The 24,909-nt window shown below is 42.4% G+C and overlaps 1 protein-coding gene across 7 annotated transcripts in view; it reads right to left on the bottom strand.

Moving 5' to 3' along the window:
• GCNT2 (glucosaminyl (N-acetyl) transferase 2 (I blood group)) overlaps positions 1 to 24,909 on the bottom strand; it is a 112,203-nt gene that overhangs the window by 5,081 nt on the left and 82,213 nt on the right. For 6 of the 7 annotated variants that reach the window (XM_074348088.1, XM_010945735.3, XM_074348089.1 and 3 more), the window contains one exon: positions 2,277 to 2,369. In XM_074348088.1, coding sequence (XP_074204189.1) covers positions 2,277 to 2,369 — 93 coding nt within the window. The other variant, XM_074348090.1, reaches the window with a different exon arrangement.

Genomic DNA, 24,909 nt, shown 5'->3' with positions numbered 1-24,909 from the left:
TAGCATGTAAGTTGGTGAAGGAAACTAGCAGGGCGACGAGGAGCTTGTAATAAGAGATGGGAGCTCCAAGTCCAAGACCAAAAGTGCCCAAGAGGGCTTGGAAAGTGGATACACACAGAGGTTTGGAACAAAGGTCCAGACTGACTTGCTGGCTTGGCATAATGTTCTGCCTCCCCTGGACCGTGTCTTTTTCTTTTCCTTACAGTGGTTTGAAGGATAAACATTTTTCATGCTATGAATCCTTTAAGGCTTTCAGATGTTCATTGGCATAACAGGAACTAAGCGAAGAAAAATGAGACATTTGTTTGAGAGGGGCTAGGCTACCTAAACTTTGTACCCTATGTAGGTTCCGGCTAGGGGCTACTTTCATGGCCTCCCTCTCCTGCCACGTGATCAGTAAAGGTCCCTATAAAAACGCAAACCTGTCTAGTCTATACCTTCTCTACTGGGGTAGGTCCTGGATACAGGTGGTGACAAGGAGACTGAAGGTGGGGCTCTACTTGGGTGTGTGGGTGTGTGGCTGATGCACAGTGGACAGGAGCATCTATGATAGGGGAGGGCTGGAGCTGCAAAGTAATGACATCACATGGGTCCCTGTTGTCCATGTTGAAGTCCTCAAGGGTTCCAGCCGGGGAAGAGGTAGAGAAGCCGACCAGAGGATGCCTGCAGCCATCCTAGAGAGAGGGCGATGGGGGTTATAGAAGGATGCGGAGAGGACAACATATCCCAAGTATTGGGACCCTGACTGATGGAGATGGTCCGTTTTCTAAGGAAGATCCAGGACATCAAAGAACAAAGTACCCTCCTCTCCATCCTCTTCTTTCCCCTGGGAGGGCAGGCCATGATGAGAAGGCAGGCAGCTGGCCATGAGCTGTCCTCTGGAGAAATTTGTGGGCTGATTAAGGTAAAGACATGAATATGCTTACGAAGAGATTTATTGCCTGCTCTTATGGGCTGAATTATGTTTCCCCCAAATTCATAAACTGAAGTCCTAACTCCCCAGTACCTCAGGCTGTAACTGTTTGATACAAGGATTTTTAAAAAGATACAAATGGGCCTATTTACCAACCAGAAATAGACTCATAGACATAGAAAACAAACTATGGTTACCAAAGGGGAAAAGAGAGGAGGGATAAATTAGGAGTTAGGGATTAACAGATACACACTACTGTATATAAAGCAGATAAATAACAAGAACCTACTATATAGCACAGGGAATTATATTTAATATCTTGTAATAACCTCCAATGGAAAAGAATCTGAAAAATATATATATGCTTATGTATAACTGAATCACTATGCTGTATACCTGAAACTAACACAACGTTGTAAATCAACTATACTTCAGTTTAAAAAAAGGCATAATGAAGTTAGAATGGGGAATGTGGAAGGGCCTTAATCCATTATGACTGGTGTCCCTTATAAGAAGAGACTGAGACACAGACACTCATGGAGGGAAGGTCTCAGGAGACTCAGGGAGAAGCCGGCCGTCTACAAGCCAAAGAGAGAGGCCTTAAACGAAACCAAACCTGCTGACGTGTTGATCCCGGACTTCTAGCCTCCAGGATTGCGGGGAAATAAATTTCTGTGGTTTAAACCACTCAGTCTGTGGTACTTTGTTATGCTAACCCTTGTCAACAAATACATATGCCCCCCGTGTACCAGGCAATATTTGAATGGAATACACACCAGGACTGATTAAAACAGACCTTCCTCATGAGGTTCTGTAGAAATGAAAACGACTTAAGTTTTCTAGTTCTTGCCCATCTGGAGGAGCACTCTCTCTTGCTGCTTTCACCTGCCACCGTGCCGGGGCTGCAGCAAACTCCTCCGAGCCACCTGGAAACCTGTCTGCGGAGGGGGCAGAGGCTGACGTGAGGGACGGGGGTCCAGCTTGCTCCGTGGTGAGCACCAATCTCAGTTCTCATCCTGAACACCTTCTCCTCCTAACCGCTGCACTCCCAAAAGGGGCCGAAAGAGGAGTGAACAATAAGGAGAAAGCAGAAACTGGTGAGAAGGAAGCACCGTGATGCCCTGAACCTGCCTCCGTGTCTCCCTAGGTAATTATAAGCTGGAGAACGTCTGTGAGACACTTACATTTGCTTTTCAAAGGCTGTGCTCGAAGCCTCTAGCTACTCTATTTAATAATGCACAGACTGGTCTAAATGGACCAGCCGCTCTCTCCGTGAGAAGCCGTCACGGAGTCTACCACAACTACCTCTGCGCCAACACCAACAAGCAGTGCGGCCTCCCAGTGTGAAGTGAGTGCCTCTCACCGTGGCAGCCTCCGTGTTTATCTTCCATGTCAATCCACTTTATGGCTCTGAGGTTACCGGCCCACGATGCGTTGGGCATGGAGCCGGGGACACCTGCAACGTTGAGAGAGAAGAAAAGCAAAAATGAAAACCAAGAGAGAACAACATCAGTTTCATCAGGTAAGCTTCCAAGTCACGCTTGTTTTTTTCTCAGTGTTTTGTCCTTCACGTCAGCTTTTTCGTCATTGGTGCGAAACGCCCGAAGGCTTGCCGTGTGAATAGCTGGTGTTTATAGATGTAGTGTTGCCATCAGTAAAAAGAACCTATTGCCTCTTCTCATAACGTGTGCCCAAGCCTGCAGGAAATGCCATAGCATGAAACTAATGCAGATGAAAAAGGAGGGGGATTTTCTGGTCTCTCAATGGCTTTTAATTGAGTTTACTTTTAATCCTATTATCAAACCTTTTAGGACCTTCCAGATAACGTCGTCTATCATATAATGAAAGTTCAGAAAACAGGCCACTCTATGTCCTTAGTGCTAATAAGTGAGAGATTCCAGGGTCTCTGTTACATGAAGTTGCAATGTCTGTCCTATGGAACTCGAACAGTCTTTTAGCACAGTATCTTTTTTTTTATTCAATTTTTTAAAATTTTATTGCTTTTTCTGTTTTTTTGGTGGTTTTTTGGAGGCGGGTGATTAGGTTTATTTATTTATTTTTAATGGAAGCACGGGGGATTGAACCCAGGACCTCGTGCATGCTAAGCACACACTCCTCCACTGAGCTAAACCCTCCCCCCAACACAGTATCCTTTTTTATGTGTTAAAGTTCTTGCTGAGCATTTGGTGTGCTGGCCGTAGGGACAGAGAGAGAAACATGACATTATTCCTGAGCACCCGGTGAAGATGATGAACTGTTTACCCCAAGCAATAGGTTTCAAGCTTTAAGTTTTTCCTAGACTGCTGTGTCCTGATCTACCCATCTTCTCTATTTCTTTCCATTGTTCTTTTGACCCAAAGTTTAGTTGCTGACCCATTATCTAGAGGATGTTATCTAACCCACCTCTGAAGTGTAAAAAGCCTGTGAAAAGGAGAGCGGGGCACTAGGCTGCCATTTTGCTAAGCCAGGGCTCTCCCACCTTGGCACTACTGACCCTTTAAGCTGGGTAACTCTTTGTCATAGGGCCTGTCCTGTGCACTGTGTGACGTAGCAGCATCCCAGGGCTCCACCTACCCGATGCCAGTAATACATCCCTCCTACCAACAGTGACAATCAAAAATGTCTTCAGATATTGCCAAATGTCCCCTGGGGGAACAAAACTGCCCCACTGGCGAAACACTGCTAAGCTATCTCTAATAACCATCTCCATTTCGGTAAATTTTGGACCAGTCACAGTGATAGTGGTCCTATCCCAAGGTTTCCATTACCGGAAAAGGAGTGCTGTACACAGGAATCGATGTAAGTGCAACTAAAGGAGGATCGTTTCGCTTCTTAAGAGCTCCAATAATTTTCACCAGTGAGAAGTGCAGTCTGAACATCATTTTGATGTAACGTCATAACGCAAATGATATCTGTACCCAAAACGCAACAGACCTTTCTTAGAAGGTCTGGTAGGCAGAATAATGCCCCTCCCCTCCCCCAACATGCACTCAAAGAAGTCCTCTTCTTAATCCCTGGAACCTGAAGATACGTTACATTAAATGGCAAAGGGGAATTAAGGTTGCTAACCAGCTGACCTTAAAATAGGGAGCATATCCTGAATCGTCCAGGGGGGCCCAATGTAACCACGTGGGTCTTTAACAGTGAAAGAGAGGGATGGAGAGTTGGTTGGTTGGAATGTGAGAACTCAACTGATCCTTGCCGTCGGAGGATGGAGGAAGGGGCTGGGGAATGTGGGTGGCCTCTAGAAGCTGGAAGAGGCAAGGAGAAGGATCCTGTCCAGACCCTACAGAGAGGAAGGGAGCCCAACCAATGCCTTGATTTTAGTCTGGTGAGACCCATGCCAGACTTCCGACCTACAGAACTGTAAGAGAATACAAGTACATTGTGTAAACTGCTAAGTCTGTGACAAATTGTTACAATGGCAAATAGAAAACTAATACATAAGCTAATGAGGAAAAAAACTACCCAAGCTGATGAATATTTTTAATTAAAAAAAATGGACAAGGCCAATACTTTTAAAGAAGTTTAATTGGATTAGTCACACAAAATTTTTTCCTCTTTAAAAATATTAATAAAAACATGTGCATTTTCAGAAGGAAAATGTGATGCTCTTTTACCCTGACGTCACATAATAATTTATGTGACTGTATGATGATCTAAATCAAGAACTGTAGCAAGGTCTCCCAGCTAAAATTAAATTTTGCACAGCCCTTTCTGTAAAAAGCATGAGTCTGTACCCCTAAGGGCTTTCAGGAACGATTCTTCTCTTCTTGCTGCCAAACTTGAAAACTTTGTTTATAAACGTTGAGTAGTCAAGAAAAATACTATTTATGAAACAGTATTTCTTCCTATTGCTTTAGTTTGCATTTAATACTTTAAAAATCTCTTGAGTGCTTGCCTCTCCAAAAAGAAGCTTCTCGATTTTGTTCTTAGCATACATTTTAAAAGAATTTACAAGAAAACTCGCCTGGGTGAAGTTGGGGCATTGGGAGAAGGCAGTCTGGAAAGCAAAGAGAGAATGTATTTTTACTTAACGTCTGCAAGATTAGCTGACACGTATGTGATTGTTGTGAGTCTATTTTGATCAAGTAAATAAAATATTGCCAAAACGAAAAGTCCCCTACTCTTCTTTAAAGGACTGCATTTTTAAAAGGGCACGATATTTTTCTTCCTCTTCCATTCTCCCTAACATCGATCATCACAAACTGACCCTTACTCAGAAACACATTCCATTATTCTAGAGATAAGACCAGGACATTAATAATGAATGACTGTTGCCTTTGAAATAAACACAACACCTATGAACCTGCTGCTAATGAAATTACAAACCTCAACTTCTATACTTTCTGTTTGATGACAAATCTCAAACATCTTTGTTTAAATACTGTTCATATTTGTGCTTTAAAAGTACACTTTTAAAAGCAGAAGTAGGGAGAGGTACATACAAATAATATTGAATTCTATTTTTTGGTTTATTTTGGTTTGTTTTTGCAAAGAATCTGTGAGACAGAGAAATAGCTGAAATACCTTAAAAATTCTTTATTTTTGGGGGGTGGAGGTAATTGGGTTTATTTATTTTTATTTTTATTAATTTTTTTAATGGAGGTACTGGGATAGAACCCAGGACCTCATGCGTCCTAAGCATGTGCTCTGCCACTGAGCTATACCTGCCCCCTGCCCCTTGCTTTTCAAGTGTTGTTCTTGGACGAACAGCCTTGACATCGCCTGGGAGTTTGTGAGAAATGAAGACTCTCGGGCCCCCCCACCAGACCTCCTGCACCAGAATTGGCAGCTTTACAAGGTCCCTAGAGGATTCCTGAGGACAGTCAAGCCTGAGAAGCTCTGGGCTATCATCAATATTGCCAAGAAGACTCAGCTGCTTTCTCTCTTGTCCTTGAAGTCCTCCTCTCAGCCTTCATCAAGTTTCCAGGCAGCTTCTCCCTCTCCTATTCTCACCCGAATTCTGCTCCCACAAAGGAATCTGGTACTATGTATCTTACATCCTCGTCCCCTTCGCTGGAAAAACAGGTGACCTTGAACAACACGGGTTTGAACTGCAAGGATTCATTCACACGCAGATATTTAAAAATCGTAAACAGTACACTACTACTATAGAAGGAGGTTGGTTGAATTCATGGAGGTGGAACCTCGAATATGGAGGACCCCTGGATTCACAGGGCCAACTGTAAGTTATACTTCAATTTTCTAACCCCGTGCTGTTCAAGGATCAACTGCATATGCAGCTGAACCCCTCAGTCACCTCCTTGAAGACAATCAGCCCTCCTGTCGCCGGGAAGAGCCGTGTTGAGTGGAGGGCCAGGCCTCAGGGTGCCTTTGACTCCACAGTGTGTGGCCCACGGGGGACACTCAAGGCCGTGAGAGGAATGAATGGGTGTAGGTGCCAGGGATGCACCATCACCTTGGTCTCTAGCTCGTGTGTGGATCAGACAGGTCTGGTCTCTACTTGGCTTCCTAATACGCCTCCATAATTTAAGGTATAATAACATTCTACTCCTCAGCATTGAAAAGCATTTCTTCTCCCTTTGTAGGTGTCAGTTTGCCCTACAGCAACTGCCTTGGTGGCCACGCATCATCTGTTCTCCACATCCGTGTGGCCTCGTACCACTAGTGCAGGGAGGACATAACACACTCAACCAGGCTTCTGGTTACAGCTCAGTCCAGATGCTTTGTAGGCAACCCTTGGGTATTATTTTGAGGAGATAATGGCAAGCAAAAGATTGAACAGCCTAAATGTACAGTGGGTCCACTATTCAGTAAGTCGTTTGTTCGGCTTCGGAGACCCCAGAGCCACTGATCCCATTACTTGTGCCAAAGTCCAGCTGCTCCTTTTACTCCCTTAAAAGCATCCACCTCATCTAACTCTTTCCTGTTTTTCCCCCAGAGACTGACCACGGGCGAACTCCCCGGTGGAAGAGACACTGGCCTGGGGACTGGAGAACTTTATTCTCACTCCCGCTTTGTCACGAGCGAGCTGTGTATCCTTGGGCATCATTTAATGTCTTCTAGACTCACTTAAGTAGGTAGATCAGATCACTGGTCTTCAATCCACAGAAGGACAATTTCACACTGTCACATACGCACAGACCTACATAACACAATTCACAGAACACTAGGATTATTACATGCGATGCCCTTGTTCGTGTTAGTTTCTAGTTTGGTCGAAACCCACCAAAGTGATTTCTGGATGCACTAATGGGATATTCTATTATTTGAAAAATACTGGGCAAGAAGCTTGTGCTATTATTGTTGCTGTTACAACGCCGACTAGGCTTACTGTTTGTCAGGTGGGTAGTCGCGGGGTGTATGGGTATAAGTCTATCTTGAATTAACAAGTATCCTAGGAAGGAACCATTTTGCATTATTTCTAGGGTGGGGCCAAAAAGACACTAATGTTATCAGAGAAAACATCTTAAACTATAAAATCCAATTCTCCCATTTGTTCTTCACGGGCTAATACTTAAACAAAAGATTTGAGAGAAAGTTTACAGAGTAAGCAGGAATGTTTTTCTTGGGGCTTAACCCTTGATAGACAAATAACTGCATTTGTGGCATAAACAAATGTGATTCTTCACAAGCTTCACTTATATTGACTTGATTTTCTTTTTATTGTCCTAACATCATGTTCTTTTGGGAAGACCTATATGTGGTAACAAATTCCAACAATTGCTTATTATTTAAGCTCAGATATATATTTTTAGCTTCTTAAATAAGCAAGAATTTTGGTTTTAAATGTCAAAAGTGAATGCCGGTGTCAGTGTATTGAAAGAGGTTTTCTCACAATTTCATGGCAGTGCTATCAACTGGCACAAATCTGGAAAATCAATTTGGAAACACTGGGAGAGCCTACGCCAGTTCCCTTTGTCCTTTAAAACAGTTTCAAAATAAGCTAAGGAAATCATTTTTTAAATGGGAAAATCTGCCTATGAAGATGTTCGTCACGACATTATACCTGATGTCTGACTGCGCAGGCTTTGAAGTCAGATAACTGACACAGAGGGAAAAGTATTTCTTCTACCCTCTTAGCAATGGCCAAGTCTTTTCAGTTTGCCCTGCAGCAACTGCGTGGGTAGCCAACAGTCGTCTATTACCCACATCTGTCCTGCCTGGTACAGCTATGGAGGAGATAAAACAGTCAACAAGACTTACACACACTCAACAAATCCCAGCCTCTGCCATTACTAGCTCTGTGACCTTGAACAGTTACGTAATCTCTTTAAGACATCATCTACTAATCTTCAAAACTTCACAGGATCTTGTTAGTGTTAAATAAATGGTTAAAAGCATAACTGTTGTATTAAAATCAATATTTTGTACAAATACGTGTACAAAAGTTACACACGAAATTAGTAAATTGTTTACAAAACCTCCTTTAATGTCATATTGCTTTTATATTTAAAGTTTATTCACATACATTTGAGTCTGATTTGCTTCGCTGATTTAGTGATTGTGCTCGGGAACAGTCTAAGAATAATTCACTAACAACAAAAATTACACAATGTTCACTGCTGATTAGCCTCGACAATAAAAAATGGAGAACTACCTAATAGTTGCGAAATGTACGTTAAGTAGCTTGGAGATTTTTTTCTCATTGTTAACGGTGATTATTTTTAGAAATAAAAAGGTACATTTGTTTTTGCCTACCAAGTGTTCATTAATCACTCAAGATTTTTAACACATGAAGCTTACTGAGAGTCATTTCACGTGGACGTCTTTTAGAATTCTGCAGTCCCTGAGATAAAGGCATAGCATCCTTAAGATAACCTTTCCACATTCATCTCTGATAACTGCCAACAAGTTAACTCTTCTTTGGTTGTAAGAAGAAAAGATGAAATGAAGAAAGGAAGAAAAACCAAGAATTTTAGACTGGAAGGGATTTCAGACATTTTCATATGTTTTAAGATTTTTAATACATTCCCCTTCACGGCCAACCTGTGAACATTTAAGTGAATTGCCCAGGACTGAGGACATATTAAATAACTTGTTGATTTTGTTGCAAGATAATTTACTCTCTCACTCATTCAAACGCAGGCCTCCTGTGTTCAGAGAAGTTGCTGGAGGTAAAGCCACAAGTGAGATATACTTAGAGTTTTTGGCCCAGAGTATCCAGAAGGGTTCCTATGTATTGATACTTTTATTAGCAGCCTGGACGCCTCTACTCAAGGGTCCTTCCTGGACAGTCTTCCAGAGAAGAAGAGGAAAGGTCTGAGCAGCGTTCAGAGAAGGGGGCATTCCCGGCAATCACAGAGCAGGGCAGATTTCAGTCCGGTCCTGACCTAAAGGCTGAATTTAGTCCACTGACCCTCTGCTTACATTTCTGTCTGCTTATCATCTTTTGCTCTTGTCAAACAGCTCTTTAATGATGGCAAACTTTTCTGCAGCAGTGAAGGCCTACTGTTCCCTACTTCCAAACAGCTTCCCCTTCTTCCCCTGACTAAACCAAGACCTTCTTCAAAATCTTTCACCTTCACAATTAACCTCAATCCACCGATTAATCCCTTCCAGCTAGGACTGTTGAAATTTTGTGCAGTACAGCAGCCCAGAGCTGATTTCTAATCAACTGGCAGTTCTTCAAGCATTATCTGGCTTTTAAAAAAATTTTTTTCAGTAAAAAAATTTTATATATCTATTAAAAGGAATCTTTAAAAAAATTTTAAACCTATAATGAAGCACAGAAATCCAATTATTTATTTATTTATTTATTATTTTTAATGGAGGTACTGGGGGTTGAACCCACTGAGCTGTTACCACCTCCCCTCAAAGAAACCCCAATTCTTGCACCCCCTTCCAGACTGAATCAGAAGCTCTGGGGATAGGACCCAGCAGACTTTATTCCAAGACCTTTATTTTAATAAGGCTTTAGAAAACCTGCCTGGGTAGACTTTGGGGTGGATCTTGAATGACGAATAAAATGTGATTAACTAAAAATGCTGCCTGGGAACTAACCCCACGACGGTTGTCGATTGTCGGGAAGTAAAAATGGCTCAAGGATGTAAGAGGCCAGCCCAGAATTTGCACCACAATTATGCTAATAGAGAATGAGAAGAATTACAAAAACCAAGCTTTCAGAACGATTTCCCTTCCACAAAGAACTGCTTCCAGTGGCACAGAGCAGGTTTCCGAACTCCAGCTCTCCGAGAATAAACTTGGATGAATAGCTGGTCTTTGACCATCTTCTCTCTGTATTTTCTTTTGAAGAGCTTGATCTGTGTCAGCACGTGCTGTACTTTAATACGTCAAAGCAAAATAAGGTTCCTTTCATCTGATTTGCTTGTCTTTAGTGCAAAATTATGCTAACTCAACGTAGAAAAGAAAGAAACGTTGAAACGAAGAGCAGTTAGGTTACTCTTTGTAACTTTCCTCAAGTGACTGCTATCCTGAGAGTGTGAAGTCTTGTGAGCCAGGTGAGAGACAAGAAGCAAATTTATTATGATGATATTGTTTCCTTGAAAGTTTAAGGTTGAATGACCACATGGAAAGGTGTGGACCTTTTATTTAAAGGTTAATGAAAGCATCTGGAAGAAAAAACTTGCTTTATAGCGTTGCTACCAAACAAAAGTTCGTGTGCCTGTGGCGTGGTGAGGCCAAACAAACCGAAATGTGGGACTTTGGAGCAGAGCAAGGTTTATTGCAGAGCCGAGCAAGGAGAATGCGTGGCTTGTACTCAAAAACCCAAACTCCCCAATGGTCTTGTGGGGGAAGTTTTTATAGGCAAAATTTGGGGTGAGGGCTGCAGGGTGTGTGACTTCCTTCTGCTTGGCTGGGAGTGAATTAATAGGGCGATGTTCCAGGAATCTCGTGCTCTTCCTGAAGTTGCCACCCTTCGCCTGGGTGGGGGCCTTAGTTCCAGAAGAAGAACTCAAGGATATTGCTATGTATATTCCTTGAGGAGGAACCAGGATCCTACTTCTAATGGCTGCACTTGTTTTTGCCTCCCTCCTGGATTAGTAACTGTTTGAATCTGCCCTTTGGAACTCAGGAAAGGTCCGGGAGGCTGAATGAGGCCTATTTCCGACAAACAAGAAACGGGGGACACAGAAAGGCTTTGTACCAGGGAGGACCCCACGGGGTCCTGCTCTGTTTCAACGTCTGTTGGTTGGCACACCATTGACTCAGTGGCAGAGTATCCTTTGAGGGAGCTGTGCCAGGCGGGGCTGACTTCTGGCATGAACGGGAGGGAAGCACTCTCAAGGCAGACTTTTACCAGGCGTTCCAGAAATACCACCAAGTCTAAACAAACATCAGAACACTTACATATGGAGAGAGGTCCACCCTCAGACAAGTGGCCAAATAACCAGCAAACACTCTGCAAGTGGTTGAGCAAAAGGAGGAGGAAAGAAAAAAGAAGAGAATGAAAGGAAGAAAAAGAATTTGAAGTAATGTTTTCAAACTTCAGATATATCAAAATTTTCTGGAGTGCTTAAAATGAAGGCTTGTTGGGTTCTATTCTTTTTTCTTTTTTTAAATTGAGCTAGAATTGCCGTAGGCATTATAGCAGTTTCAGGTGTACAGCATAATGGCGTGATATTTGTATGTGTTGCAAAATGATCACCACGATAAGTCTAGTTAACAGCGAACTGGTTTTCAGTTGAGCCCCCAACTGATTTCCAATCTGTTGGCAGTTCTTCAAGCCTTGCCTGGCTTAGCATAATGTCACTTTCCTTTGCTGGCTCTGCCCTAGTTCGGGTGTTTAACATCACCCCCCAAGAAACTATTTTAATTGCCTCCAAGCCAGTCTCCCCACCTTCAGGCTGCCCACTCTTTGGTAATAGCAGCGGCTGGCTTTTTCTACAATCAGTGTTGACCCTGCTGCTGCCTTCCCATCTGGGGGATTCGGGGTTACTTTGAATGGTCTGCCCTGTGTCTGTTTCTTCAAGCCACTTGGCGATGTCTACCCACCAACCATTCTCCCTCCAACAAATGAAAGCAAATTCAGACTTGCCTTCATCCCAAACCTCTCCTGCTGGTGCCCACTGCACCTCTTACTAGAATTCTGACTCCTCACCTCACTCATTTTTCATTGCTGCTTCTGCTCCTCGGGACCCGGTTTAATGTGATCTCCTCCCCCAAAAGCCTGACTCTGAACTGGCACTTTTTTTCTTTTGCTTTAGATGGTCACTCATCAACTGCCCCAGCCAGCTCCCCAGAACAGTGACCCGGGCTGGGTCCAGGAGTTCACGGCTCTAGATCACATTCTGGCCAGGGAGACACCAAAACGCTGACCATGGTGAGACAGGAGGGAAGGGGGCAGAGCACAGCCGTTAACAGAATGACACATCAATTAACACCAAGATGGCAGATAAGTCAACTCGCAATAGACCGTGAAGCTCAAGATGGCAGGAGATTTAATTTCTGCTAGACCTTGGGCTTCATTACACACTCATTGTATTATATTAGTGTGGTGAACGACACACCCACAGGCACCACGACAGCTCTGAAGCTGATCGTAAAAGGTCAATAAATGAGCAGTGGCCCGATTCCGGTAAATCCCAGGCCCTTCCCCAAATGACTGGAATAATCCTCCCACTTGCTAGCATATGAAGTTACTGAGCCCATAAAAACAGCAACACCTGCCTCACAGCCTCTTCCTCCTGCACCTTCCCAGACTGTATAGAGTCTGTATCTAGTTTTACTTTAACGTCCTCCTCCTTGCCCCCCGCCTTGTGGCCTCTCGGGCCTTCTGAGACGGCCAGCTCTCTGTCTGTGAAGTGTGCATCTCTTTGAATAAATCTGCATATACTCACGCTTGAATTCTTTCCTCATGGTGGGGCACATCCCAAAGAGTTGACCAAGACCTGGGACAAGGCCATCCTCTTATGCCCCATTTTCTTGTATCAATGGCACAAAAGAATGTTTTGCAATCATGTCCCCAGACTACAGAAAGCAGATGGGTAGCCCAGAAACCACCTCTGATTGATTGGTAGGCCCATTTGGTGTGATCCCATTAGAAGAAGGGGTGGACCGCTGGAGGAAAGAAACAACCATAGATTTCCCGTGAAAGTCTGGACTGCTAGTGCCCATTGTCCACAATTCACTGGAACTTTATCCAGCCAGGAGCTGTCTCCTGCTGCCCTGGTCCCCATCACACATAGTCCACTCATGTTGTCTGCCCGGCCCTGTTGACATGTAGTTTGCAATACTGGGTTTCCACACCACAACCTTCAACCCTGCCCACGTCATCTTTCATCACTGGCCACACACGCCCAGCTGTCCTGCCATCCTTTTGGGAATTCCTAAATCGGTCTTCTATTTTCACATGGTTCCCTGAATCTTGGCTTACGCAAATGTCTAATATATGAAAACAAGCTCAAAATAAGTTATGGGTGTGGTGCCAAATGGTGCCTGCCGAAGCCCTGCGACCCCCATTCCTGGGCTCTCAGATGTCTGCCTGCAAGCCCTCAAAAACAAAAAAAGGTCCACCCTTTCCTAACGTGTTTGCTTTAGCAGAACAAACAGCCCTGGGAAGCGGATAGCCTCACTGTAGCTCATGTCTCCTCCTCATCAGTCAGAAATCCCACTACCTTGTTAGTGTCAGCCCAGGTCTCCATCTCCCTGGAGCCGTAAATCCACTCTCCTCCCATATACCAAAGCCCCTTACCTCACTTAGAGCCAATCAGAAATCTGTTCCCCTGTCCCTTTGTGTTCACAGCCCCTTCCTCAATAAAAGACCCTGCACATTCACGCTCAGTGGACACGTGGGCTCCTCTTGCCTGGATGGCCCACTGGTGCCTCCAGCAGGGTAACTGTTAAACTTTTCTTTTGTTCTTCACGCTGGAGGACACACAGGCACCTCTTGTCCGCGTGGCCCGCTGTTGCCTGTAGCGGTGAACCTACTAAACTTTCCTTTGTTCTTAAACTTTTCCTTGCCTTTGGTAAATTCTTTTACCAACCAGCTTCACTAGCCTGCCTCCATGTGTTCCCTCAAAAATGGGGATGTCATGCACAGCACGGTGACTGTAATTATTAACGCTGTATTGCATATTTAGAAGCTGCTAGTAGAGTAAGTCTTAAAAGTCCTCATCACAAGGAAAAACAACGTGTAACTGTGGTGGTGGTAACAGACGCGAACTAGCCTTACTGTGGCGATCATTTCACAGTATGTACAAATATCGAATCATTAGGTTGTATAACGAAACAAAAACTAAACTGAAATTAAAATAACGTTCCATGTCAATTATGTCTCATTGGAAAAATAGAAAATAAGCTCATACCGGTTAGGAACTAAAATTAGTAGAGTTTAAATCCTAAGATAGCCTCTCCTCTTAAAAAAAATAAGTTTTAATAGACTGTGTGGTTTGTTTGTTTTTTTAGAGAAGTTTTAGGCTCACAGCAAAACTGAGTGGAAGGTATAGAGATTTCCCTCATACTCCCAGCCCCTGTCCTCATTTCGTCCCTATCAAACTGGCGAAGATTCAGAAAATGATAACACCCAGTGGTCGAGAGGGTGTCAGGATTCTGAGGGTTTCAGACCTGCCAGTGGGAGCACACACTGGTCCAACTTTTAGAAAAGCCACGTGACATTTTGCACCAAAATTCTTAAAAACTATGCATATCCCGTGACTCAGCAGTTCAGTGTATTGGGGTTCGAATCCCTTGTAAATTATTATCTGAGAGGCAATGTAATAATTAATAATAATAATAAGAAGAAGAAGAAGAAGAAGAAGGAGAAGGAGGAGGAGGAGGAGAAGGAGGAGGAGGAGGAGAAGGAGGAGGAGATGGAGATGGAGAAGGAGAAGGAGAAGGAGAAGAAGAAGGCAGTTAAAAGGACAGACTCCGAGACGAAACGGCCTGATTCCAGGTGCCCGCCCAGCCCGTCTCTGTGAGACCACCACCAGGGTATCTGGCCTTGCTGTCCTCAGTATCCCGACCCGTAAACGAGGGCCAAATCCATCCCTGCACCTCGGGGACCTGTTGTGAAGTGTGTAATACACTTAACGCGCTCTGAGTAGAGCTTGGTACGTAGTAAGTGCAGAAAAAAAGTGCTTATCCGTCATCATTAATTACCAATTTTGTTAATAAAACAATGAACTATTATTACCGATAAGACCTCCTAAATGCCCATAATTTGAGGCTTTGCTGAGTGAATGATAGAGCATTCAAATGACAGCACGCTCCAGAGCTATTGCAAATTGTGATGGAGAATTCTTCATGCCATGGAAAGGCTGTGACACACTGGTGAACGAGGAGAGACATCTCCTGGGTGTTCTGAATTGTTGGTGAGGGGTGAGGCCTAGACGCTGGTATTTTTTAAAAAGCGCTCCATTACAGTAATGTGTAGTCAGGGCTGAGAACACTGGTTTTTCATAAACTGTTTAATGGAACATCCCTTTATAGGGATAATATGCTTCAGCTGCTAAAACACCAAATACTATATCTCAGAAAGGAAAGATTTTACTTATCACCAAAGCAACTTTATTTTGAAGTTTTGGAGACTTAAAAAGTATGGAAAAGTTCAAAGAAGAGACCAATTATTTATTTTCCAACTCCTCCAAATTAGCTAATGTTAAGCATCCTGGTACATTTACCTTGTGAATCTTTACTTTTTTTCTCTTAAAAATATTATTCTGTAATTTGTGAAAAATTGAATCCTGTTTCATGGATCCTCATAACTCAAAAAAGTACCATGAACAAAAATGAAAGCTAACTTTCCCCAAACACCACAAAATCTTATGTCTGTAAGTAACAAGAAAACATTATTTCATAAAGCATCTTTTTGTACACGTAAATCCATGTCACCTTGAGACTATGAGACAGCTACTAACTAGACTGACATATACCAAGTATGGACTGCAAATCACCTTTCACAAGTGGCCTTTACCATTGAGACATACGGGTTGGCTTTCCTTAAATGAGTTACACATTTATCACTTTTACAGGTTTATCACTCCAAAAAACCATTTCCTTGGGACCTACGCTTTGTTATTTGCAGCATGTGAACAGTAGGTAGTAGGTTTTCCTTTGATTTATTTCTTTAGGTGTGTTTGTTCACAGCTTGAATTAGGTGTTTGCATTTCAAGTGCATTTCCTAGATTTTATGTGACTATTTCAAATAAAAGTATTTACAGTGTTGACCGCCCTTCTCATTCCCTTACACAGAAAGCAATTTCATGGCCAGGTGGTTCCTTACTGGAATCGAAGGAACACGGTATGCCCGGGACTGCTTTGTTTCTCACCTGGGGAAAGGTGCTTAGTAACTCCATTAGACAGATTTCATCTTGCCCTGCACACACTGCCTTCTCCAAGGCACCAGGTCACACCCAGCTGGATGTAAATCAAGAATTCATTTATAAGTTGGTAAACATTCCCTCCAAATCTGTGTAAAAGCAACCAAGTAAGACACCACACCTGCTTAGGATTCTTGTTTAATTTTAACCCCCATTTACAGCCCAAGACTGGTCCAACGGAGCTGAAGGTCAGTGGTAAATTCCACCTGTCGCTGCAGATACTGGGGTATACATAGGTTGCTAATTCTGGGAGCTAAGTGCCTGCCTGTAAGAAGCCTAACCTTTCATACAGAACAGCAGAAGCACTTCTGTTTATACTCCTCTGCAAATATGAGAAACATCTAAATAAACTTTAAAAAGAGAAGAAACATAGGAGAGAGAGTCCTAGGATGGGCCTGGCCTCTGTGGGTATCCCAGCTCCCCCACACCCCCGCCACTCTCAACCCCACTGAATGTGCAGCTGTTTTTAGAAACACAGGAAGCCACAGGGTAGCCCCAGCATTTCTTCATGAAACATCTGTTTAACCTGAACATTCGGATGAAAAGCACTGGGCTGCAATTAGAAGTTATACAATGACGCAAAAACAGCAAAACTAATTTACGGGGGTCAGGATGATTGTCAGTCTTGGCACGGAGCACAGGGGACTCTTGGAGTGCCAGCAGTAACGTGGGTTCTTGTGCTGGTCCCTCAGGTGCGGATCAGCTTGAAAATTCAGTGATTTCAATTCTGATCTGTGCAGCTTTCTGTATGTATATGATATTTCAATCAAAAGTTTAAGAAATTTAGGAGTAGGTGGGAATGCAATATTTACATAAATTCGTGAAACAAAACATGAGACTTCAGGAAAATGTTGGCCCCTCCGATTTCTCGCCTTTGAACCCTTGTCCTCTGCCCGCGGTCATTTTAGGGATTGAAGTGCCAGTTTTGAGGATTCAATTTTCTGGTTTTGAGAGCTTTACTTTTAAGCTTTTGAATACTGGGGTTTCCATTTGTGCCACAGTCATTTCAGTATTTTAGGAACTCTGAATTAGGAACATCTTTAGATCAAGACCAGTGACTAGTGCAATTTACAGGAAAAGAGAAACACTAGAGCCATCAACAGATCTAGGCAGACGCTCTTCCAAACAAGTTCTGATAGAGATGATATCGGGATACTTTTAAATCTCATTACAGTCTTCTCATGTGACCTGACTGACTGAAAGGATGCATGATGGGGAGTTTTGTGGGTCTGTCACATGTGTTTCTGGAACAAAAGTGGAATATGGATTTGGTTATTCCTATTTTTCTAATGAAGTTCATGATGTTCCTACTGTTTATTCTGAATCACACATACTGAGAAATCAAAGACAACAGAAGCATCTCAAATTCAAACCTAAGAATGATATAACTACATGCTGTATTTACTTCTAGTTTATTACCCCAAATGAATAATATTACTAAGAGGGGAGGGAACAGCTCAGCGGTAGAGCACATGCTTAGCACGCACGAGGTCCTGGGTTCAGACCCCAGCACCTCCAAACAAATAAATAAATACCTAATTACCTCCCCCCTCCAAACAGCGACAACAACAAAAATTACCAAAAATGACCTTACTTTTCTTTTTTTTAATAATAAGAGGTCAAACGGATTCTATTCTTTATGGAAAATAATAAATAAATTAGCAGTATGAGAAAAGAAAAGTTTGCCAAATGGAACCAATACTCAACAGATAATCTGCCAGAGACCATCACATTCACCTTGGAACACACACAATGAATTCGGTAAAATGAAAGAAAGGAAGAATGAGAAGCTGCTTTCCCAGACCCCAGAGCCTTCATATTCTGTGATTCCATATGTGACATTCTGGAAAAGGCAAAACCATAGGGATGGAGAACAGGTCAGAATTATTTTTTTTTAACAGGTCAGAGTTTGCCAAGGGTTTGGACTGAGGGAGGGGTTGATTACAAGGAGCACCACCAGGGACTTGTTGGAGGTGTTGGAGCTGCTCGGTGAATGCAGGACCCAATGCAACTGTCAAAACGCAAGGGACTGGACACCAAGAAGAATGAATTTTATTGCGTATAAACTTAAAAAGGAAAAAGGAAGCTGTTTCAAATTTAGCAACAATGTATAAGAAGAATGGATTTCCTTCATGGTAAATAGATACATTTTAAAATTCTATTTTGTAGTATTCCTACGGAATTTTTCGTTTGAGAAAATGTAATATTCATTCTCTTTTTAAGAATGAATTCAGAACGTTTTTTTATGGAATCCTGTCATTAAAACCCATCTTTCAGTATTAGACAGCATTCATGCCCAAATGTCATTTCTGCCTTTTGCTCCAATACCTAGAGTATTTCAGAGAGAAATTGTGAGAAGCACTAAATAAAGACTATCGTATTATGACTTACAAGTCCCACCTTCGTGCCCCAGTTCAGCTGCTAAATCACATGACCCAGAGAAATCACGTCACCTCCCTGGGCTTGGTTTCTCAACTCTTAAATGATGAAACTTTCCCTTTCAACTGAGTATGAAATTACCCATTCCACTTCACAAAATCATTTTGTTATTCCTGAAGTAGCCATTCTGAGTTTCTACTTCCTTTCAGAATCATCCACTTAAAAAAAGGAAAAAAATAATCTATCACCAAAACGACATTCAGTGGGCATCTTCTCAACACCCAGATCAACTTCCTCACTTTACAGAGGAGGAAGCTGAGACCCAGAGAGGTTAAATGACATGCCCCAGGTCAGACACCTAGTTCAGGACAGAGGCTACAACCGAGAAAACAACTGTGTAGTGTGCGTATCTAAGTCACTGATCCCTCCTACATGGTCCAGTGGCTGGAGTTGAGAACTCCTTCCAAAGTTTATGTCCTAACACCAAAATTAATTGAGGCCAAGGTTGGTTAACAATTTGTCCGATGTCAGACAAGCGGTTAACTGACAAGGTAGAGAGGCCAGAGTGCACGCTCCTCCCTCCACACTACCCTGCAAGATCAGGGAAACATTTAATCTCAGATTAAATCATCTGTGTAAAAAATTAATAAAATGATTAATCCCAACAGAGAAGGTCTATGAGAACATTTGGTAACAGTAAATACATTACGATTTGGCTGAAATTTGGCAAAATATCTTCACGTTGATGCCAAAGTCAAACAAACAAGGGGCTCATGAAATAGGAAGACTGTCAATTTTTCCTTTTTCCCTTTCTATATAGAGGAGGCAGAATACTCAATATCCAGAATCAATGAAAAAAACTACCTCTAAACACTGCACACGGAACAGTCTATCACACTAGTCCTACCACTCTTAGGAACACCCTCCTCCCATGTTCCTGGCAGGAAGAGGAAGGACCAAGGGAACAGAAATCCTCACAAGCATTATTCCGACTCTTGCTTCAAATGCTTAAAGAACTCGTGTTTGTAGATTCAGTTTTGTCCATTAAAAAAAAGGGAAGAAGAAAACTCAGACTGGTTAATATATGTCCTGAAAGTTACATAAAAAGGGTTTCACGTTTCAGCAAACCATTGTCACGGGATATGTAGAAAGCCTTCGCCTGGCATATTGGAAGTTTGCATTTCCTTTGAAAAGGGGAAGATACTCATTTCTGAAGATTAGAGTCAACTCAGTGATTTTTCGTGAATTTTAAGTTTTCCTGCTTTGAGTTTGTGCAGTACGTGGATGCTTGTTGAAACTGGCTGATGGGCGCATGAGAATTACTGTACTATTTATTCTCCATCCTGTAATGTGTTTGTAAATTTCATAACAGAGGTTTTTCTGGGTGGGGACAGGAGGTAATTAGGTATTTATTTATTTATTTATTTATTTAATGGCGATACTGGGGATTGAACCCAGGACCTAGTGCATGCTAAGCACGCACTCTAACATTGAGCTATACCCTCCCCCCATCATAATAGAGTTTTAAAATTATCCCTGTGTAAGTAGGTAGGAGAGGCAACGTTCGTTTCAACATAGAGGAAGTTGAACACCCAAAATGGGAAGAACATGGCTGGGTTAGCAAAAACTTGTATAGAATGATAGTGGAAAAAAAACTCTTTCTTGTCTATGTTGATTTCCTTTGTCAAGAAATTGCATTATATTCTAAGGGGAAGGTTATAGCTCAAGTAGTAGAGCACATGTTTAGCACGCACGAGGTCCTGAGTTCAATCCCCAGTACCTCCCCCCCGCAAATAAATAAATAAGGAAACCTAATTACCCTCCCAAACCCCCCCAAAATAAAAAATTTTTAAACAGAAATTATTTATATTCTAAATAGACATCTTAAGTTCTTCTCCGTACATGGTAAGGTTTAAGAAAATAAAACAACCCTATTAATCCCAATTTCTGTTCTTTTCACATGATTTGATCTCAAAAATAGAGTCCTGAAGACACGACTGATGTCCTTCGCATTTTTAAGGAAACACTCCTCTCATGGATATGAGAGCATAACTCACAGTATTCAGTATTGCTGTAAGCACTAAGGGAGGTTCTGCAGTAGTTTTAGAAGGTATACCAGTAACATTAAGGGAAATCAGAATCAGAAAAAAGCAAGTACCCATCACAACAGGCTAAACTGCTTAAATTTTCTTATTATTCCCCCATGCCTCCTTGGGTATAGTACGTCCAGTTTTACATGGGTGTGGAGCCAGGGTGTAGACATCCTTCTGCAGTAAAAGCCATTCAAATGGATTTTATTTAACACCTTCCTTGAGGACCTCATTAGTTTAGGAATTCTAGACCACATTTAGGTTTTCTTAATGCACGTTCGTATTAACAAGTGGCTCGACACCTCACCTCTCGCTTCACATCCAACTTTTTCATTCAGTTCTCAAAACAGCTTTACTAAGTAGCCATCGTTAGTGTGACTGCACAGACGAGGAGTTTAAGGTTCAGGTACCCAGGGCCACAAAGCGAATAAGGGCAGAGCTAAAATTCCTCATCGGGCTTGTCTCTCTCCAAAGCCTGGGCTATTTCCTCAACCAGAGTCCTTCCCAAACATCAGTCAGCTGCACGCGACTCTCACAACACCCACCGTAAGCGACTAGCACCGTGAAGCTCTGCCTTATACAAACCCACTCTCAGGCTTACTGGTGGCTGCCTTTGTTCTCCATTAAGGACAGTCTCTAGATGGAAACGAACAGAACCAGGATCGGCTGCAAATCTATACCCGTGCCAATCTGTGAGACATGGTCTGTGCCAGCAGCCCTGGAGGTGGGCTTCCAGACAAGAAGCAACTTGTCAGAACTACGAATGCTGGGGCCTGCTCTGCTCTGGCTGAATCAGAAACTCTGGGGCCAGGGCCCAGCAATCTGAGTTTTAACAGGCCCTACAGCAGATTCTGAAGCATGCTCTGTCTGGGAACCACTGCACTACATACATTACCCTATTTAATACCCATAACTTCTCCTGGAACCAAATACTATTTACTACCCCCAACATCACAGATGGGTAAACTGAGGCTCGGTGTAGACTAAGGCCAGTAGCACACAGTCAGTAGATAATGGGAGCCAGGACGTAAATTATGCTTTTCTGGTTCCAAAGCCCTTTCATAATATCATGTGGACTCAAAGAGGAATGGCATGAGATTTGGTCGCACTGGTTCCAGGAAAGCAGAGATATTAAAGAGATCATACAGACACTGATCATAAATCTTGTATGACTATAAATCTATTTCATGTGCAGCAAGTATCTTATATTATTTTAAAGGCATTGAAATGCAATATTGTGTTTTGTTTAAAAATAAAAAACGATGCTTCTTGAAAAGATTAGCTTCATACAGTTGGTAGCGAAGGACTGGAGGTTGGATGGAAGTTGGAAAAGTGGTCTTGCCAGTTCTAAAGCAGAACCTATCTTAATGCTTTCTGCGAGAATTAAATTCAGCTTACCCAATGTTTACCAATTATAATCGTATTGGTACTTAAGTAAATGTACACAGATACTATAATCCAAATTTTCTTGTCTCGTATCATGTTGTTCTAGGGATTAGGGATGGAAAGCTAATTAAAGGGGGCGGATATAGCTCAGTGGTAGAGCATCCTGTGCTTAGCATGCACGAGGTCTTGGGTTCAATCCTCAGTACCTCCATTAAATAAATAAATAAACCTAGTTACCTCCTCTCCCTCCACCCCACCAAAAAAAAGTTAAAGTAAAAAAATTTTAAAAAAACCCAAGGCTAATTAGGAGCAGTATTTCCAGATTGCTTCCTTCACAGGGTGGGAGGCAAAAAATGTTTGAGTACAGATTCCCCAATGAAGATGATCCAAATATTATAGCACCGCCAACGGCCGGAGGCATTATGAATGATCCTCAAAATAGCTATAGCTTCAGTATAGTTCAATTATGTAAATACCAGCCCATAACCTGTCTAAGGCTTCTCTACCAGGAGCTTGGCATCTTATGACGTAGAATCATCAGTCTAAGTACTCCAGGGGGAGGGTATAGCTCAAGTGGTAGAGCGCATGCTTAGCATGCATGAGGTCCTGGGTTCAATCCCTAGTACCTCTTCTAAGAAATAAATAATTACCTTCCCCTCCCAAACAAACAAACAAACAAACAAACAAAAAAACCAGTCTAGGTACTCCACAGCCAGGGTACACTGTAGATTACAAACCTTTTCCTGTGGTCTCATCCAAATTACTGCACCAAGGAGAGCCTAGAGTTTTTACCAAAGAGGACAACCAAGCCAAACAGGCCCACATCACTAATACAATATTTTGATAATCGTGGTTGAATTTATTATGTGTATTTAATATTGTCTGGCCATACAAAAATGATGTCATTTTTAAACTCTGTTGAATGGATAGGAACCCAAGGAAGGATCTGTGTTGCATCATTTCTCCTTCACTCAGAATTTATCTCCATATCAACAAAATAAATGCCAGTGTGGATGGTCATCTGGCCACAGACACACACACACACAGACACACACAGACACAGACACACACACAAGCTTTATTATAAACCTGAATGTAGGGGGAGGGTAGAGCTCAGTGGCTGAGCACATGCTTAGCATGCATGAGGTCCTAGGTTCAATCCCAGTACCTCCATTTAAATAAATAAATCCAATTACCTGCCGCCCCAAAAAAGTGTTTGACTCTCTAAACTATGTGCATATATAAGCTTGATAAAAATAAATACTAAATAATATAAGCTTTTAAAAAAAGGGAATCAGAAAAAAAAATAAAACACACCTGAATGTTGGCATGATGTTCATTAAAACACGATTCCACCAGGCCATCAATGTTTATAACTCTCGGTCACTAGTCAAACAGCACGACTGAATGCAGCCTTTGTGGTGCTAGAAACTGCACTCTAAATTTGGGCTGATGTACAGTGAACACAATGCATACTTTGAAAAAGACTGGGGCTGATCCAGCCACACCCAGATTTAAGGCCCTGGTAACCTTTCTGTAGAGAACACATACCTTTCAAATAGCTCAGTGTTTATTTATGTTTGCCGAGAGCTACCCCTGGAGAAATAGCTCAAGTTTCTACTATTGTCTTTTAACCTTTCACTTCCTTATACTTTTTCTTACACTTTTTTTTTCCCCCAAGCCAGGAGCTAAGGAGCACGCTAGGTCAAATTCAGGCAGGAGAAGCCCGCTGCATGGACCAGGAGCAGGCCCGGAATGGGGCCAGGAGCAGGCTTGGATAAGCGCCAAGTTGTGGGAGGAATTCAGACCAGGTGCAGGTAAGGCGGAAACTAAGTGGAGGCGTTCACACTGGGCGCCAGTGATTTCTTTTGCATCAGACCCAACTGCATCGTGGGCCCAGGTTGGCTACCTGGGAACCAAATTTTCTAAGGAAGGACTCTGCCCTAACATTCCAGCTGGAACTCTTGCTAATTCTACAGAGTATTGGATATCTTTATCTTTGCTGATATCATTTGTTGGCTTACCTATTGTGGAATTATACCTCTAAGCCACATCTGATGCACGGTTTCTCTAATCCTTGCTGTCACAAATGACTCCTACCCCACTGACCCCGGGAAGGACCATCACCCTCAGATCTTCTCAGAACTATCCAGCCCCTCCCCAGACCCAACCCACAACCATCCAGTACTCTACAATCTTCAGTCATGTACAGTGATAGGTCATAGTGTGGGGTAGTGATAGGGAAGATAACAACGGATGTCATACTTCTCACCCTGAAGGAACCCAAACGCTGAGGAGGTTAGGCAGAAATTACAACTTAGCAGGTAATTTTAATTCAATGCTGGCAGCAGCGGCATTGGGTATAGGAGAATCCAGAGTTGGAGTTCCAACCATCTGGGAGGTGGGTTATCAGGAATGACTTCTGGAGGAGGTGACATCGAAGGTGGATTATAAAGAATGAATGTGATGACTGGATAAAGAAGATGTGGTATATATTTACCATGGAATACTACTCAGCCACAAAAAAGAATGAAATAATGCCATTTGCAGCAACATGGATGGACCTAGAGATGATCATACTAACTGAAGTAAGTCAGACAGAGAAAGACGAGTATCATATGATACCACTTACACGGAATCTAAAAACACAAATGACACAAATGAACTTAGTTGCAAAACAGAAACAGGCTCAGAGACAAAGAAAACAAACTTATGGTTACCAAAGGGCAACGCAGGGGAGGGATATACTGAGAGTTTGGGATTAGCAGATATAAACCACTATACACAGAATAGGTAAACAACAAGGTCCTACTGTACAGCACAGGGAACTACATTCAATAGCTTGTAATAACCTATCATAAAAAGAATATGAAAAAGAATATATGTGTATATCTGA

The sequence above is a fragment of the Camelus bactrianus genome, chromosome 20 (genome assembly GCF_048773025.1).
Source record: "Camelus bactrianus isolate YW-2024 breed Bactrian camel chromosome 20, ASM4877302v1, whole genome shotgun sequence".
NCBI lineage: Eukaryota > Metazoa > Chordata > Mammalia > Artiodactyla > Camelidae > Camelus > Camelus bactrianus.
The sequence above is the reverse complement of the archived record's forward strand: the minus strand, read 5'-3'. Positions and strand labels throughout refer to the sequence as shown.